This window comes from Bos indicus, chromosome 7 (genome assembly GCF_029378745.1).
Source record: "Bos indicus isolate NIAB-ARS_2022 breed Sahiwal x Tharparkar chromosome 7, NIAB-ARS_B.indTharparkar_mat_pri_1.0, whole genome shotgun sequence".
NCBI lineage: Eukaryota > Metazoa > Chordata > Mammalia > Artiodactyla > Bovidae > Bos > Bos indicus.
Window position 1 is genome coordinate 40,173,838 of NC_091766.1, and position 18,745 is coordinate 40,192,582.

At 45.1% G+C, this 18,745-nt stretch overlaps 1 protein-coding gene across 4 annotated transcripts; it reads right to left on the bottom strand.

The window, feature by feature from the left end:
- Nucleotides 1-1,765: 1,765 nt before the first annotated feature.
- TRIM52 (tripartite motif containing 52) lies at nt 1,766-18,702 on the bottom strand. 4 transcript variants are annotated; one of them, XM_070793377.1, is made up of 2 exons: nt 9,642-18,702; nt 1,766-3,092 (listed from the first exon to the last, which is right to left on the bottom strand). In XM_070793377.1, exons 1-2 carry the CDS (start codon nt 10,437-10,439, stop codon nt 2,982-2,984), a joined length of 909 nt encoding a protein of 302 aa, XP_070649478.1. In that variant the 5' UTR covers nt 10,440-18,702; the 3' UTR covers nt 1,766-2,981. The 4 variants fall into 4 exon arrangements, with proteins under 4 accessions (XP_070649478.1, XP_019820350.2, XP_019820351.2 ...); XM_019964791.2 differs by lacking the exon at nt 1,766-3,092 and adding an exon at nt 3,099-4,998; XM_019964792.2 differs by lacking the exon at nt 1,766-3,092 and adding an exon at nt 5,200-6,458.
- Nucleotides 18,703-18,745: the final 43 nt, after the last annotated feature.

Here is an 18,745-nt window from a genome sequence, read left to right on the forward strand (position 1 = left end):
GCACCACCTCTAGTCCACACAAGGTAAGAATCCCACAGAAGAAATTGGAGATGCTCTTCTAAGTAAGTCTGTCTCACCATTCATTTCCTGAAGGAAGCCCCTAGGACCCACATAGCTGGAAAGGGTCCTTCAGACTTCTTATTTGATGCTCATGATCTCCAGGAGCAGAGGCTTCTCCATCCCCTCCTGCCAGCATTCAAGAGGTAGGAGAGGTCTTCCCTTGAATGCTGAGGTGAGGACCTTAAGGAAAAGGTGTATGGCCGGGACCAGAGGGCCTCCTGACTGCCAGCCCTGGGCAGATGGCTTCCTTTTGTTTTACTGTCCTTCCACAGACTTAGTGTGGTTGGCTCTGGCATACCCCATACTCCATTGTTATGACTACATTGGCCCTCCCTTGCTCCTCCAACTCATCCATCAATTCTCTCCCATACAGAATATGCGTTGTTCTGTCTGGAAGGCCCACCATGTCTTATTACCAACCCCCTCCCCCCCCCCACCCCAACCTTAGTTAAATCTAAGCTTCCTTCAAGTCTCAGCTCAAGTTGCCACATCTGGGAGGCCCTCTGTGACCCTCAGGTGTATGTCAGGCTCCTTTATTTAATGCTGTCCTACTAGTGGTGCAGTGTGTGTTGGGTCTCTTAAATTCTGCCAGCCTCTCCTGTGAGTGCTGTAAGGATAGGGATTAGGCTGTTTCTGCTCACGTTTTGCATTCCCAGCACCAGGTAGAGGGTTTCACATGTGGAAGATTCTAACTTTGGTGGTCAGCCTCACAGGCTGAGTACTTACGAACAAGTAGTTAAAGGCAGGACATTCTAGGCAGAGGGATCAGCTTGGGAGGAAATGTGCAAACTTGTGCATTGTTTGCATGCACAAGTTTGAGCATGATTATTTCAAGAGAGAAGGCAGAATGAAATCCAAGGTGGGCAGTTCACCCTAGTGATTTTGTCCTGAAGCTCAGGACAGTCTCTTAAAGATTATCTCATCCCTCTCCTGCCTACCCTTGATCTTACTGAAAGGCATTTGTTGTCAAAGTGGAGGCTAGGTTGGAGGAGTAAGACTAGAAAAAAGTTAGAATTCAGAAGCTGAAGAGGGCCTCCTGGAGGATCATGAGACTCTTATAAAGGAAGGAATAGAAGATTTACCGAAGGTCTTATGAGTGAGGGGTTGAACATCTCTTCCAGTCCATCTCTACCCTGCTTCCTCCATTCCAGGGTCTAGAGTCAGGTTCTGTATACAGAAGCTATGTAATGATTGAGGCCTAAAGAATTAAGTTAAAAAAGGCTGAAGACAGGGAAATGTGAGACTATAATTACAGGTTTTGTTCCATTCTTCCTAGTCAGAGGCAGGGATGTGGCATTAAATCAATGTTGGGAATAGATCTTGAAATCACATGCCATTTTTTAATCTCTTGAAAGGTCCCCTGTCCATCTAAGGCAGAAATCTGAAGTCTAACAGTCTCCCAGAAAGCTGCTAAGATATCCTGTGGGTCTTTCCTGAGAGATGGACTGGCATTCCCCAGGCTCTGGGTGCTTTAGCACAGTGGTCCCCAACCTTTTTGGCACCAGGGAACATTTCATGGAAGACAGTTTTGTTACAGACGGGGGCAGGGTGGGGAGGTGGTTTTGGTTTCTCTCATCACTCAACTCCTACTATGTGGCCCTGTTTGGGACCCCTGCTTTACCAGATGTGCAGAGTCACAGGCTATGAAAGTGGGCATGATCTGGGCAAGTGGCTATATTCCAGGCAAAACGTAAGAAATGCCAGCAAAAGGCAAACTTCTTTGCTTTGTTAAAGGATTTAAAACAGCACTCGATGGAAGGGAGAAACAAAATGTGACCCAGGGTGCTTGTTCTCAGCTTTTTACCAGGAAGAGAATTTCATATGAACCAGGGTCAGGAGATTGTGCTGGAATGGAAACTTGAGGCTAACTAGCTTACTACAAGATATGAGGGCTACGAAGCAGACAGCCCTCAGCCCATGTAACCTTTCCCTGCTCACACTTGGGTTAAATAGCCAGAGCGTGCTGAGAAATTCCATCCTTTGCTATAGAGGGAGAGAAGGGATTTTACACACCTAGGAAATGGTAGTCAAAAAAGGGGTGTGACCTCCAGGGATCCTCTTGCAGACCACCTGGATCCTCCTTTAACTTTGCAGGGCCCTGCTTGATGCCAAGTGGAACTGTTGACCAGAAGGCCCTGACCAACTCTGGATCTGAATCTTTTAGGATGGGGGAAAAGGCAAGGAAGGTCTCAGCCTGAATGCAGCTAGGAGGAATAAGCCTCCTTGTTCTTTAAGGCTATTTCTAATTCAAATCCCTAAGGTATCCATTTTTCCCCTTCTTTGGAAGCAGGAGAGTTGGGGAGAAGAGTAGCAGGTCTCCTGATAACAGGAGCCTTGTGGCATCTCCACCTATACTTCCCACATGCACAGGTGAGCTGTTGCCCCAAGTCCAAGATTCTCTGAGGGCTCTGATTTGTGGGCAGACACTATCATTTAAAAGTTAAACCAAATAAAAGCTTATTTATACTTAAACTTGTCCTGTTTTGAGGTTCTAGCCCCAGCTCTTTTGGGAAAGTGGGTAATAGTTTTTAGCTACTTTCCATTAGAATTCTCCTCTGTCACATCTCCCACATGTGATCTATATGGATCACAGGTGTAACTGGCTCAAGACCATTTTGGTCAGGTTTAAACAAACAAATCGCCTTTTCTCCTTTTATACCTAAAAATATAACCTTACAGCCTCTCTCCTGATTGAGAAAAGAAAATTGTCTTTTCATCTTCCCTTTGGACTTTACTACTCTTGAGAGTCCTGCTGCTGCTGCTGCTGCTAAGTCGCTTCAGTCATGTCCGACTCTGTGCAACCCCATAGACAGCAGCCCACCAGGCTCCCCCGTCCCTGGGATTCTCCAGGCAAGAACACTGGAGTGGGTTGCCATTTCCTTCTCCAATGCATGAAAGTTAAAAGGTGAAAGTGAAGTCACTCAGTGATGTCCGATCCTCAGTGACTGCAGCCTTCCAGGCTCCTCCGTCCATGGGATTTTCCAGGCAAGAGTACTGGAGTGGGGTGCCATTGCCTTCTCCGCTTGAGAGTCCTAGGAAGGATCAAAATTCAACCTGTTTTTGTATAGAACTATATAGTCCAACATGATTTGATTCCCTTATAGCTCATTCAGTAAAGAATCTGTCTGCACTGCAGGAGACCTGGGTTCAGTTCCTAGGTCAGGAAGATCCCCTGGAGAAGGAAATGGCAACCCACTTCAGTATTCTTACCTGGAGAATCCCATGGACAGAGGAGCCTGGCAGGCTACAGTCCATGGGGCCACAAGAGTCAGACACGACTTAGCAACTAAACCACCACCAGCCATATGTAACTAAAATAAATGAGTTGTACTAATCATGTTGCAAGAGCTCAGAAGTCCTATGTAGTCAGTGTTTCCTCTATCATATTGCATAGCACAGATTTAGAACACTTCCATCATTGCATAAAGTCCTTAGAGCTGGTATAGAGGGCTACTGTCCCTGTCTCCTCTTTGTAACCCAAATTTGTTGGTCAATAACTATCTGTGATAATTTCACTGTTATAGGATAGCTTCCAAAGGGGGTCAGGGATAAGGGGTGGGAAGCAGCATAGAATCTTTAGGTCCTATAAAGGCTTCAGGAGGCATGGCACAGGGACCAGAGGTTGATGGGCAATGGCAGAGGAGCCTTAGGTTTTAAAGAAGTGCTTTAAGGGCTGATGGATCAGTCCAGGGCTACTCCCACTCTGACAGGAACAGAGGCTCTGGTCATAGTTCTGAATACTTAAATACTGCCGTATGGCTCTGCTGAAACTAAGGAACAGATGAAGTGAATGCCTTTTATTATTCATTGTTTCTAGATCTTATTTCATATACTGCTTTATCTTAGTCCTTGATGGCAGTGATATAGGCAACTCAGTTTAAAAAAAGGCCTGTTGACCCTGTTACCTGTATGCCAAGAACTGGGAGAAGTAGGGGTCTTAGTTAATCCACTGATGCTATGACTGCATTTAATAAAATTCCAGCTGGGTGAGGCTATTCTTCCCTGAACACTTTTAAACCCCCCTGCCAGGTACTGACTATACGGCCTAAGTGAGACTAGTAATGGCAGGTCTGCAGACAGGACTAACTTTTCTGAGACTAAAGCAGTGATTCTTAAGCAGGGATACTTTTGCACCACTCCCTCCAAGACATCTGGCAATGTCTGAGACATTTGTGGTTGTCACAACTGGTGGAGGAGTGCTACATACATCTTGTAGGTAGGATCCATAGATGCTGCTGCTGCTAAGTTGCTTCAGTCGTGTCCGAGTCTGTGTGACCCCATAGACGGCAGCCCAACAGGCTCCCCCGTCCCTGGGATTCTCCAGACAAGAACACTGGAGTGGGGTGCCATTTCCTTCTCCAATGCATGAAAGTGAAAAGTGAAAGTGAAGTCGCTCAGTCGTGTCCAACTCTTTGCGACCCCATGGACTGCAGCCTACCAGGCTCCTCCGTCCATGGGATTTTCCAGGCAAGAGTAGTGGAGTGGGGTGCCATTGCCTTCTCCTATAGATGCTGCTAAGCATCCTCAAATGCATAGACTATCCCCCACCCCCCAAAGCAAAGAATTATCTCACTCAAAATGACAAGAGTGCTGAAGTTGAGAAAACCCTGGTCTAGAACACAACATGGATCAGTTCTTCATGCCAAGACTAATCATGAGGTACAGGGTCAGAAGGATAGTAAGTAAGGCTAGCAAGTGTCTGATAAATTGGGAAAGGAAAAAATTAGGAGTCAGTGGAACACTGGCCTCCATAAGATGAAGGGCATGTATAACTGGAGTGTGTTTAACTGTACTGGAATGAGAGGTCATGGTACAACTGGAGTTCAGGATTTCAGGTGTGTAGCAAGTCTGTGTGAAGAAGAGGTCCAGGGTACAGCCACAGTAGAGAGGAGCAAGTTTAAACAGTCTGACTTGTGATACAGCAGTCAACAGCTGAACCTAGTAGGGAAGACATTCAATAAACAGATGAGCATCTGATGGATTTGGATATGTATCAATTTTTCTCAATGTTTTTGTAACCCACACATGTTTTATAATCCCTTTCCCCCCCACATATCTTAACACCTCACATTCTCCTTCCTTCAATGTTATTTAAAATTACAAACTTAAGTTTCATGACTAAAATTAATCAAAGCAATGGTAAATTTTGGAAGGCAAAAATTTATTCAAATGATATAATAACCATGTCACTGTTAAGCCTTTTCTTTCCTGGATGGTGTAGAAAATGCAACAAAACACAAGCTGCTTTGACAACACTCTTGCAGTGTTTTCTCCCACAGTTAGTTATACCAATTTAAAAAAAAAAAAAAGCTTTTAAGATACAAGGAGAAAAATGGAATAATGAAGGATTAAAATGTGAAAATTTCTAGTCAAAACAATCCAACTTTGAGTTCCACAAACTCTTGAAGTTCTTCCAGTGAGAACTGAACATTAAGTGTGAAACATGAGACATTCTTCCCAAAGCTACCACAGGTAGGTTTTAAGAGGTCAACAAAACATCACCCAAAATAGTTTTACATTTTCCCTTTTTTTCCCCTGGAAATAACATTCACGAATCTGGTTCTCGAAAGATTAGCCAAGAAAATTGACATTTTTCACATGAGTGTGCTATTTGTAGAGATTTTTGGCAAGTGCTTAAAGTGCTCATTTCATAACAAGCAGTGATGTTGGTGTCTGTTCCTTGACATTTCAGGGTCAATGTATTTTAAGCTTCAATGTGTTAAATTCTGCTTAAAGTTTTAAAGTACAGATTCTTTATCATTGGTGTCCCAAGTTAGTTGTTCTGTCCATAAATTCAGGTGAACCAAGTTTTCTGATCAAGGAAACTCAGTGCATGACAGAAAATACTCTGAACAGCATTCAGATTTTTGAAAACCAAGGCAAACTGGGATCAGATGGACTACTTTTCACAACAGTTATGCTGACAGCAAGGTTTAAGATTTCCAGTAGATTATGGGCAGGCTGATGAAGTCAATGCTTGGTGATGACTGCTACGGTACATCTCACCAGTTTTCTTCAATTTTTGACAAAGACCCATATCTAAAACATATACTTCTCTAATTTTTTTCTTCCAACCAATTTCATTTCATACAACTTCAAAAATACTGTCTTTAGTGCTAGGCTTAGTGAAAATAGCACATCCAGAGTTTTTAAAGCCTTACTCCGAACAAAGCAAAGTACAATTTTCTTCATCAGTAGATTAATCTCAACTAACAGCAAAGAAGGATGAGCTGATGTTTGTTTTTTGTTTTTTTTTTTTAAACCTGATGTTTGCTAGGCTCAGTCAATGAATTCAGATGCAGAAGTTGATGAAGAAATTCTGGAATTCCTCAATTTCCTCTCAAAGTTATGGCAGCACTTGGAATGCAAGGTTTCACTAGTTTCTCCATTTTTTTCTCCTTTGCAATTAAAAGAGTTATTTAGTATTAGGTAGGCATTCATGGCCTTTGAAGATTCTTATTAATATTCCAATACTGTCCAATCTTAAAACTGCAGAGAACTGTGCTTTGCAGAATACTTCACTGTTTTAGTGGCATAACTTTTAACAGTGTTTGGCATGTATCACTGCTCAACACTTTCAGATAACTCAGCCGAAGAAGCTGACCCTATCTTCTGCATCATTCATGAATACATACTTGATAAAAGCCTCAAAAAATGTTTTGGCTGCCACCTTTAGCTACCTTAAGGAAAAAAACAGAAAAACAGGAGTACTGATGATGGAAGCCTCTGGTCCCTCTTGTAGAGCGATGAATGATTTTACCCGCGGCAGCTGGGTGGCAGGGCAATACAGGCATCCAGTTATGCCTGAGCCTCAACAAGTGACATCTTTGTTCATTTTCTTTTTATACACCCATCTGCTGGCTAAAACCTGACACCATTTAACAGTACCCTTGGTCAATCTAAACGATCTTACTTTCATAATCCTCTGATTCTAGCTTGAAGAGTCAAGACGAACTCTTAACTCATGGGGTGAACAAAATGGAAGATGTAAATAAGTAAGTGTTTCAGAGCTAAAAAAGCCTCTTATACAAAATTAAACTTTAAGGAATAGCAGTATGAATGGTACCATATCCACAACAAACATCTCTGCGTATACAGTTTGTTATATACCTCACTGATTATAGATAGGCTTTACTCTGAATACTTCTTGGTCTGTCTTTGTATTCCCACCAGCCAAGGAGCTCTTTCCAATTTATTTCTTATATTATGAAAAATTAAATCTTTTTTCTTTTTAACATTACAATATTAAGTATGATTTCATAAACTATAACTTTCCTCATACCCTGCAATGCTGATATAATGTGTGAAGGGAGGGGGAGAGAATGCTTTCTTTTCTATTTCTGAAAATCACTAACCTGTTCCTTGAGTCTATGAGTAACAACTTCCTACTGTAGCCCCTAAAACTAAAAAAGCTTGATCACCTCCAAAGGAGATTATAATTTTGGTGAATTGGGAGATGGTGATGGACAGGGAGGCCTGGTGTGCTGCAATTCATGGGGTCGCAAAGAGTTGGACACGACTGAGCGACTGAACTGAACTGAGAGAATTTAATGTAACCAGAACTGTGTGGTGGCTAATGTATAGCAAATTAAATAAAGCATTATACAAAAACAGTTCCATATAACGTTAACTATTATTGTGAGAACTTTGTATCATAAGGCTCTAAATCATGCTACTGTAAGATGCATGTTTACCAATAAAAACCAAAACTATAAACCATATAAAGAAGGCCTACACAATTATTACCTCTTCAGTGTAATTCCTGTGTTTGGTAACACCATCAATCTAAGTTCTGGTATATGTTTGAAAAAAGAAAGTTTTATACTCTTTTAAATAGTATATATTTTGAAAGGGATTATTTCCAATTTAACTTGATTGTGCTGTTTATACTTACAAGTGTGCTTTATAAGTAACTTCCGAGGTTTCAAATGAGTGTTAGCTGGCTTCCCAAGATAAAGAGATCACCTCTTTTTCTCTTGTCTAAATTGGCTTTCAATTAAAATTTTGGTTCAAAAATTCTTTTCAGGAAATCCTAGCAGAGGAATGAAAGGTTACCTCTTCTCCTTAGCGTTAGGTACTAAACCCCAGAAGTACAGGACACAGTTTCTTCTATAGGCAAACTTAATTATTACCCTGGGGGGAAAGCAGATACTAGGGTTTAATCCTTAAATCATATTAATATGATGGAATTAGCAATGGTTTGTAATGAAGATTTGTGTCTTAACTGTGTACTTACCAACAGTTACTGTGAAACGGGGCGGGGGTGGGGTGGGGGGGGTGAGGGATGATAATATCTAATATATAATACCTGTAGGGCAGGGTTCTGTTTGTGTTTTGACTGCAACCCAGAGTAAGCGATATGTTTTGTGGCCCAAGTATACACCTGTGTACGTATAATTTAAAAGTTTCATAAAACAATACTTACCCTTACTATGCTCCCGTGCACTCGATATTTTCTCATTTCATTTAAAAATAATGCTGGGCATTGACCCATTTAAGACCCACTAATTGGTCAAAACCCACAGTTTGAAAACCACTGCTGTAGAATATGAGAAAATACACTTTATAAACTGTAAAGCACTACTGAGACATGAGCAACTGCTACTAAGACTTTTAGGGACCTGAAGACAACCTTTCTCTCCTTTGGGTACTGCTAGGAGTCATATCCATTTAGGCTTTTTGACAGTCTTCATGCTGTCACTGAGATAATTCTCTAATACTCAGATCAGAACTAGAAATCAAGGTTTTAACCATATCAGAACCCATAAAAATTAGAGGAAACTAGAGGAAAGCCAAAGAAACATCTGTTTAGTGCTTTATAGTTTATAAAATACTTTCATATAAGATCTCTTTTAATTTTAACAAGCTTAGGAGAAAAGTAAAGCTAAGAGGTTGAGGCTTGCCCAAGATTAGACAGTAAGTTTTAGAGCCAGGTCATCTGATCCTAAATCCTTAACTTCTTCCGCTATGATAAAGTAACAGGTAAGGAAAATGATCGGGGCAGGTTTATTCTGATGTTTATGTCCTCTGCCTTTCTCTACAGGGGAAATGGGCCCCACTGAAGGTAGCAACATAACTCCAGACTTTACTAGGCAGGTATGTCCAGCTGCTCTTATTAGCAGGAACCACACCCTGGCTTTTTGGTCTACCAATTAGTCCTCAGTTTTGACACTGCTTGTGCTGATGTCCTAAATGTCTAGTTATTTACAAGCATATGGCTTTCCATTCCTGTGTATTAAGGGTCCTAGAGTCTTGGTCAGGTATAGACTCAGTACTTACATAAGAGGGAAATTAAGTCGGGGAGTGGGGAGGAGTCTGTCACTTGTACCCCCTTACACTTGGGCAAACTGAAAGGGAGTAAGGACAGTGGTCAACTCCTGATTACTGTCTTTAGTCTTTACTCAGTTTCCTCTGGGGAAGCCAGTTAGCCTCCGCCAATGTTTCTTTTCTCCACATATGTCCATCTCTCTTCACCCTGTGCCTCATCCCTCACAAAAAAAGAGGCTCAGCTACAAAGTACCCAGCTGCCCTGGTTTCTCCTCCACTTCCTTCAAATCCCCACATTCTCCCATGCTGCTCACCTTGTACTCGTGCACCGCTTCGTCTAATGGCACCACACTATGCTGTTTGTGGCTCCTGGATTCTCGACATATCACACAGATGGCCTCTTTGTCCACCTCACAGTAAAGTTTCAGAGCTTCCTGGTGTTTGGAGCAGATGTCCTGATCATTCACCCGGCTCTCTCGATTAGGAGTGGGACACATCTGGCGAATTATCTGGACCATGTTCGCCAGTTGCAAGTTGGGACGAAAGCTGCGACGCTTAAAGCTCTTTCGGCATTGGGGGCAGGTGAACTGCCGTGGAGGGGCTGGAGGCGGGGCCAGGTGAGTGTCAGGGTACAGCTCTTCGTCGTCCTCATCGTATTCTTCCAAAATCTCCTCCTCTTGCAGGTAGACGTTAATTCTCAGGTCATGTCTCAAGCCTCCCAGGTAGTAGTTCGTATCTTCCTCCTGGTCCCACACATAATCCATGCTGTCCCTTATGCCACCGTCACCGACCCAGGGTTCATCATCCTCTTGGTCCTGGAACAACTCCTCGTCAGCATTCCCCTGGTATAAAACCTCCCGAATGGAGTTGCCCCATCCACCGATGGCCCCTACTGCCTCCTCGTCGTCCTCGTCCTCCTCCCATTCATCTTCCTCTTCCTCCCTGTCTTGCTCATTATCTTCCTTGCCCCACAGCTGGGTCACACACCCACGGCAAAAGTTATGACCACAGCCGATGGACACGGGATCCTTGAAGTAATCCAGGCAGATGGCACACACGGCTTCCTCCTGAAGTGTCTGCAAGGGATTAGGAGTAGTGGCACTGCCAGCCATCTTAACGCGCGGCCGGTTGGTGTGGATGCGTCGTCAGTTCAGAGCCGAGGAGCAGGGGACGCACATGCGGACATGCCTCCAAGCTACGCTGGTGATTCAAAGCTGTCCCCAACTCTGCTCTCCCTCCTCAGGCTCTCAGAGAAGCCTTGCTTCCTTCTCTCGGGCGCTCCCTGAACTCACAGCTGCCCTCTGAAGGCAGTGGGAAAAGAACCAGGCTGCGGCCCCCCACTTCCCTTCGAGACCCAGCGTTCAAACTCAGACCACTCCACGCTTCTCGCCTGCCTCCGGGTGTACGCGACCCGGCGGCGTTCCCCTCAGAAGCCGGCCCTCCTCACTCCGTCGGAGGCAACCGAAAATGACGTAAGCACGCTAACACGCGGGAGACGGCGGACTGGGCAGGCGGAGGACCACGTCTCTATGGTGCCCCCGGAAACGCGCCAGGCAAGAGCACCGGCCGCCCATTCAGCTACCACATAGAAAAAACTGCCTGGTCAGAATGGGTGGAGGCGGCGAGAGAATCAATTTAAGCCACGATTTCTCTAATCAGCCAGACCCAGAGGGTCCAGCAGCTGCTCAGGAAAGCCCGTCCCCGCATGCACCCAAAAGGGCCGTAAGTGCGGCGACCAAGCTCTGGTGCTCTCCTGTATTTCCGACCCCGGTCTACCCAGAGTCTTTTGTGGTAGGGAGGACTCCTCCGAGGCTCCCGCGCTCGAGGGTGTGGTCTGTAGGAACCTGGCGGGATTGAGTTCGCTGTGCCCCTGAGTGGCCGTGAAGTGGAAGAATCTCGCATAAAAACCCGGGTGCTTCCAACTTTCCTTCTCAGATCAATTCACCCCTTTCTTGCTACCTGCCCTCAGACACCTTAGACTCGGCATACCCTACACTGACTTCGTCTGTGGATCTTTTCATCTCCATCTATAATCCTTCCGTTCAGCATCTACTCTCCATGCATGCGACTTCCCTGGTGGCTCAGACGGTTAAAAAGTCTGCCTACAAAGCGGGAGACCCGGTCTTGATCCCTGGGTGGGGAAGATCCCCTGGAGAAGGCAATGGCAACCCACTCCAGTACTCTTGCCTGGAAAATCGCATGGACGGAGAAGCCTGGTAGGCTACAATCCATGGGGTCGCAAAGAGTCGGACACGACTGAGCGACTTCACTTACCCAAATAACCATTCATTTTTCATCCATCCCTCTGCCTTTGCATTCATCCATCATATTCATGAATAACCCTTGCATCCATTTATCCACCCACTTTCATCTGTCCACATTATAAGAACAATAACAACAGAAAATGAGTAAGGCATGATAGGGTCCTTCAAGGAGTTACAGAATTATAGACGTTTGGTCATCTGTCACCCAAGGTTTACAGGGTTTGTTTGTTTAACTTGGCCCTCAGTAAGAAGTACATTGCACATATTGATCCAATACAGGCTTCCACATACATGACAGAAACAAAATTTGGGGAAATTGTTCTTTTCCTTCAGGCATTCATATCACTCTGATATGTTCTGCTTCAATAAGATGCTGTTCAAGACCCACTGGAGTGATTGCAAAGTGACCTCACTAATTGGTCACTTTGGTGTGAGGAACTCCACTTGCCCTAACAGAAACTTCAGCCAACCCTGGATCCCATGCTCTTCCTCTCTGGGCCTGAGCTTGAACACAGAGTAAGAATGATAAATGCACTATTCAACATTGTGCACACAGCTCCATCATAGTGCTGAATATACAGCTAATACTCCCTATATATCTGCAAAGTAAATAAAGGAAACCCAACAAATTGCTAGGATCATGTCCTGCTGATTTTTATCTCCTCAAATCTAGGTCTTCTCTATTTCTGTTTCTTCCAGCCTATATTTTACCCTATCAGCTTCCAAATGGACAAAACATTTTCTGAAGGGTCATTTGCACTCATTTCAGTGCATCCTTCAGCTACCAGTACCATTTACCTGAAATGAAGGTCTGACACACTCTTACCAGGCTGTTGCCTCTGTCTTTGGACATGTTCACTCACCTAGAAGGCTTGCACTTCGCTGCTTCACGTAGGTATAATGCCTAATTAAGCTTCAGGTCTCTGCTTAGGCATAAACTCCTGAAGGAGACTCTTCCTAGAGGATGGCTGCTGCTGCTGCTGCTAAGTCACTTCAGTCGTGTCTGACTCTGCGCCCCCCGTCCCTGGGATTCTCCAGGCAAGAACACTGGAGTGGGTTGCCATTTCCTTCTCCAATGCATGAAAGTGAAAAGTGAAAGTGAAGTTGCTCAGTCGTGTCCGACTCAACAACCCCATGGACTGCAGCTTACCAGGCTCCTCCTTCCATGGATTTTCCAGGCAAGAGTACTGGAGTGGGGTGCCATTGCCTTCTCTGCAGAGGATGGCACTGAGAGTCAATTCCTAGGCAGGCTGATAAGAAGTCCGGGGTTCCTGAGGAGGAGGAGGAGGAGAAGAGAGGGGTCCCGAGCCCTCGAGAAGGAGAAAGGGGTCTGGGGCTCTTAAGGAGAAAAGGACCAACAATTTTTTCTACATTGCTTTGTCTTAGTCAATATAACAATTTATCTTGCTCAAGGACATGTTTCTTCTTCTTGAGAACCTTTTGACTAATCCTGTCATCTTAAAATGTATATTATGGGAGCGGGTCTGGTGAGACCTTTCTGTTGTTAGTTCTAATCTTGTTAATTTAAGATGTATGTTGTGAAAATGGGTCTGGTAAAGGTACATAAGGCCTTGATAATACTAGCAAGTGGGGGCACTCTCGTCCCCCTTCTGATGTCTATGTCAGCTTTCTCTGTCCCTTTTTATGCTTTAATAAAACTCTGCTACACAAAAGCTCTTGAGTGATCAAGCCTGGTTCCTGGTCCTGAAGCTGCACGTTTCACAGTGAGCTATCAGCACCAGCCTGTGTTCAGACCCCAACTCTGTTACTCATTTTCTGTATGACCTTGGGTTAGTTACTAACATCCCTATGCTGCAGTTTTCCCACATGCAACATAAAGATGATAGTAGCACACACATCATGTGTGTGTTAGTCCCTCAGTCGTGTCTGACTCTTTGTGATGCCATGGGCTGTAGCCTGCCAGGTTCCTCTGTCCATGGAATTCTCCAGGCAAGAATCCTGGAGTGGGTTGCCATTCCCTTCTCCAGTGGATTTTCCCAACCCAGGGATTGAACTCAGGTCTCCTGCATTGCAAGCAAACTCTTTACTGTTTGAACCACCAGGGAAGCCTAGCACCTACTTCATGGGTTGGTATAAAATTGGATTAGTTGTAAAATGGTTAGAACAGTGCCCACTGGAGTTATTTTTGTGTTTTTATCACCTACCACTGTATTACTTTCCTGTAGTAGATAAGTCTCAGAAGAAACTCTCCCTTATCTCCTATTCTCTCTTACTTCAAGTATGTTCAAGTGATTGGAACCCTGAGGGGAAAAATAACCCATCATATGTCATCCTACTTTTTTTTTTTGCCCTCAACAAGCAGGGTCCAGAGCAGGGATCAAACTCCTTCCCACTGAAGTGGAGGTGCAGAATCCTAACCACCAAACTGACAGGGAATTCTCTGTTATCCTAGTGGTTCTGAGAGCCTTTATTCTGGAGAGGGCAGGAGTAGAAACCCAGGTCTTCCCTGTGTAAGGTGGGACACATATCCATGTTGTCTATTTGTTAGAAAACAAACATGTGAGCTCCCATATACAATCTGAGAGCCATCCTGGAAGTAATGACTGAGATGCCACAGTGGGTAATACGTACAACAGGAACTGGAATTGAGTTTCAAGGCTGGAATACTTCCCCATCCCTGAATTCAGGTTCTCCCCTGCACATGGAAGGGGGTTGGCAAAGAGCTGGGGAGCAGACCAAGAGAAGAGGGGCCTGCTTATGAAAGCAAGTTCCTGTTTGCCCCAGGGAGCAGAGCCCAGGTGGGAAGGAGAGCTGGAGAAAGAGCAAGGAGGAATGAGTGAAAGAAGATGGTGAGAGGAGGCTAGAGGGAGCATCCTGAAGGAACCAAAGTGACTTAAACATATAGTGGACACCCATTATCAAGAATACCTAGCTGAATGAAGTCCTAATTCAGTACCTATTTTATTTTGCTTCTCTTCTGAATTACCTCCCCTCAAATCTAAGCGGCACCTGAGAGAGGGACTTTGTTTAATTTCCATCATGTAGTGAAACCTAGCTGATATTTTCCAGGGTATACAGGCGGCTTGGTTTTAAGCCCTCTTGCAACCTGTACACCCTCAGCAACCAGGCACACTCTCCTATTCACAGAGGACTGCTAGCCTTCTCTTGAACTCAGCTGGGGGCTGTGGGTACTTGGAGCAGATCACTTGGCACACACAGGGCCTCGGTGTCATTGTCCCGGGGCACTGGGAAAACAGAGCTGTGGAGGGCACTCAGGAGCTAGGGCTCAGCAATGAAGGTGGCTGCCAGGGCATTTTTCTCAGGATTCTGATTTCAGAAGACTTATCCATGGAAACTCACATCAGCCTTTTTAGGCTGAAGAATCCCATACAATGGCAGATGATTATATTCCAATTTATGGTGAGGAGGCAAGCATTTGTCACACAGACACTGGAAACCACTTTGTCAGAGGTATCCGAGAGGCAGTAGAGCATGGGCTTGACCACACAGGGGTTGGCAAATCTGGCCCTTGGTTTCTTTTCGTAAGGCTCAATAGCAAAGAGCAATTCTTAAATTTTAAAGGGGTTATAAAACAAGAAAACAAAGGTGAATATTTAGACAGAGACTGTGGCCAGAAAGGTCTAAAATATTTACTGTCTGACACTTTACAAGAAAAGTTTACTGAACCCTGGGATATGGGGTTAGAATGGAGGACCTCTAGAATGCCTTGTTGTTTTTTTTCAAAGTATAGTTGATTTACAATATTGTGTTAGTTTGAGGCATACAGCAAAGTGATTCAGTTACACATATATACTTATATATATTCTTTTCCAATACAGTATATTAGAGGTTATTGAATATAGTTCCCTGTGCTATACAGCAGGACTTTGCTGTTGGTGGTGGTTTTTTTGCTGTGCCACGTGGCATATGGGATCTTAGTTCCCTGACCAGGGATGGAAGTTGCAAGCTCCTGCATTGGAAGCACAGAGTCCTAAGCACCAGAATGGCAGGGAAGTCCCCAGAATGCCTTCTAATGTTACAATTCTGGTTTGTCTCTACCTTCTGGGTTCAAGACTCAGGCTTGTCCACCATGCCCTAGCACCGTCTTCTCCCTGTCAGAGTCCAGAGGTCCTGGCTGGACAGAGTGAGTATGACCAGTGGGTCAGCCTTGCTTTTCCTTAATACAGGCCCAGCTTCTTCTCTGCCTTGGCTGCGGTGCAGAGAGCTCGGGCTTCCTGGGTCTCTTCCCTATCCTGACTCTGGCACTGTGGAGTAAAAGGACCTGGAGGGACAGGCCTTTGGCATAGACAGCTGAAAGGCTGACCCCCTCCTCCCTGGCTGTTTGCTTTGAGATGAGGTTGTGTGGTTCCCTTTGTACTGTGTGGCAGTTTGGGGCAAGGAGAGTCTAGAAAGACACAGTTGTGAATGAGCCTATGTCCTTGATTATGCTTTTGATGCCACACTGATCTGTGAACATTTCCAGAAAGTTAGAGGAGAAAAAAAATACCAGGCCAGGGCTGGGCCTTCCTGTTGGCCTTTGTCATTAGTTCCCATCTGACCAGGCTGTGGCTGCTTGGATATCCTGCATAATTCATCATGGTACCCAGGGCAGGCACGTCCAGGTCTCTGAGTTCTGGATGGCCTTGGGAGGAAGGGAGGCAAGGCTGGAACACTGATGGAAACTGGGTGAGTCAAGCTGCACTGGAGATGATATTGTAAGAAAGCCTTGCTGTTTGGAGAGTTTGGATTCTAATGATATTCTTTGAATACCCATGATTCATATTATTCATTAGTGAATTCCTTCATTCAACGCATAATCACAGCACTGGGCCATACTGAACAACCAGAGAATTCTGTTCTGAATGGAATAGCCCCTTAAGAAGTTGTGGTTTGGGACAGGACTCCTGAGTGAGCGGTTAGCATGTTAGATTTGTGCAAATGGGGGTAGGGAGGCCATCAGGGTGGCCTGAGGCTTAGAAGTATGACTTAGCAATCCACCCACAGGTTGAGCTAGGGGTGTGTCTGTGAGTAGAGACCTCACAGTTCTGAGCCACAGCCCAGAATGGCTGACAGAAGGAAGCAGTTCCCTAGAGAGGCCTGTGGCCGTGCCCTCAGGACACAAAGTCAGTGCCCTGCTGGATAGGAAGGCTGTTCCCTCAGATCAAGGATTTGAGGGAGGAGCTCTTGCAAAGCTGCCATCCTACCCCTGCCAGATTCCTATGCCCTTTCTAGGGCACTCAGAACCCTCCTTACTTGCCTTCCTGCCTCTGTCCACTCCTGAGACCATGGTGTCCATCGGTGAAGCTGAGAGGAACACTCAGAGCTAAGACAAACTCCCTGTGCATTTTCCTTCTGTCCCCTCACAAGTTTCTCTCCTGGCAGCAGTGGCTGGGGAAGGAAGCCAAGAGAGGCAGATGTCCAGGTGGGTTCAGCTAGGCTCAGAGCACCAGACTTTGGTTGACACCATTGACTAGCTGCTACTAAGCAGTGAAACAAAAATGGGGATGGAGGGACTTCCCTGGTGGTCCAGTGGTTAAGTGTCCACCTTGCAGTGCAGGGGACTTGTGTTTGATCCCTGGTTGGGGGCCTCAGATGTCACACGCCCCAGAGCAACTGAGTCCACACTCCACAACTACTGAGCTGGTGTACCACAATGCATGACACAGCAAAGGTCCTGCATGCTACAACCAAGACTGATGCAGGCAAATAAATAAATATTTTTTAAAAAGCCAAAAAACAAAAATGGGGGTTGAGCAAAACCTGGGTTATGGGAGACAGCCATGCTTTCTAAGCCTGCTCATCCCTTGGTGCCATTAGATCCCTGCGTTCACTCCTACTGTTTGTGGGGTGGTAACTGAATCATGTTCCTTTATTTCAATTTTTGCAACTGCACCAGACATAAACCAATAATATGCTGGGGTGTGGATGGAGGTAAAAGAAATGTGCTTGAGAGAGAGCTCACAGCCTGGACAGGAAGGACTCTAACGTGAGAGGCCTCAAAACCTCAGCAGAGGGAAGTAGTGTGATAGGGGTGGGGCAGTTAGTGAGAGGGTCAAATTATCAGGGGTTCAAAGAAGTGCTTCAGGATCTTTTTAGGTCCAAAATGTATTATTTTATTTTGTATTTATATATATTTTTTATTTTGTTTTGTTTTCCTAAAATGTATTTTATGGTCCTATGGGCCAACACTGAACTAGTCTATAAGGGAGATATGATTAAAACAAAATAAAAGCGATCCAGTTACCAAAGATTTCATAATCTGTTTATGGAACACACACTTCTTGAACATCAGGACAGTGGTGCCACTGGCAGCAAAAAGGCTGGTAGGTTCTGCCTGGGGTGTCAAGTTTGGGGTGGGGGCTACTCCACCAGGGAAGGGTTAGTGGGACTCAGGAAAGGGGAGGAAGGCCCCTCAGGCCAGGGTAGGCAGTGTAACAGCTGTCTCCTTGCCTCAGGCATTTCTATCAGACCCCTGGTCCCAGAGCCCCAGGTTTTCTTGCAAATGTTATGTTCTGATGAGGAGATCAGAGGCTGGGTGGACAGAATGAGTAGAACCAGCAGGATAAGGCAGTGAGGTGTAAAAACCAGGGTTTGTGGATGGATATCCAGGACAGATGTAGACGGCACATCCCTTGCCCTCTGGCAGTTTCTAAGCCAATTAGCCAATGAAGCTAATGGAAGAAGGAAAGACCATACCTTTAAGGGGCAGGTGCTTGGGCCCTGCTGCTGTCCTATAGGGGCTCTTATGGCACTGTTCTAGTTTATGGCCTCTCTGTCCCTTTAATTCCACAGCCCCAGAAGTATTCAGGGTCCTAGACACAGGGAAGCCCAGAACTGGACAGGAACTTCCAGCCTATTCTGCCCAGTGCATAATTACAGAAGCCAGACCCTATATCTAAGACTCCCTGAATATACCACCTCCTTGCATCAAAGAAGCCATGCAGATTGTCAGTCTAAGGGCTACACTTGGTTGGGTGAGATCAAAACTGGGAGGTGGCTCTGGAGGGTCTATAGAGGAACCTGAACCCCCATAACCTTGGGGTACAGAAGGGTGACCAGGCTATACCAATTCAAAGAGAGAAAGACTAATCAGAAGCCTCCTTCTATCTGCTTCTTCCCAAAAACGTTCTGCCTCTACTCCTTCCCCAGAGAAGAAACTTCCACTTCTTCTCAGGAGGCCCTAAGTGTACCCA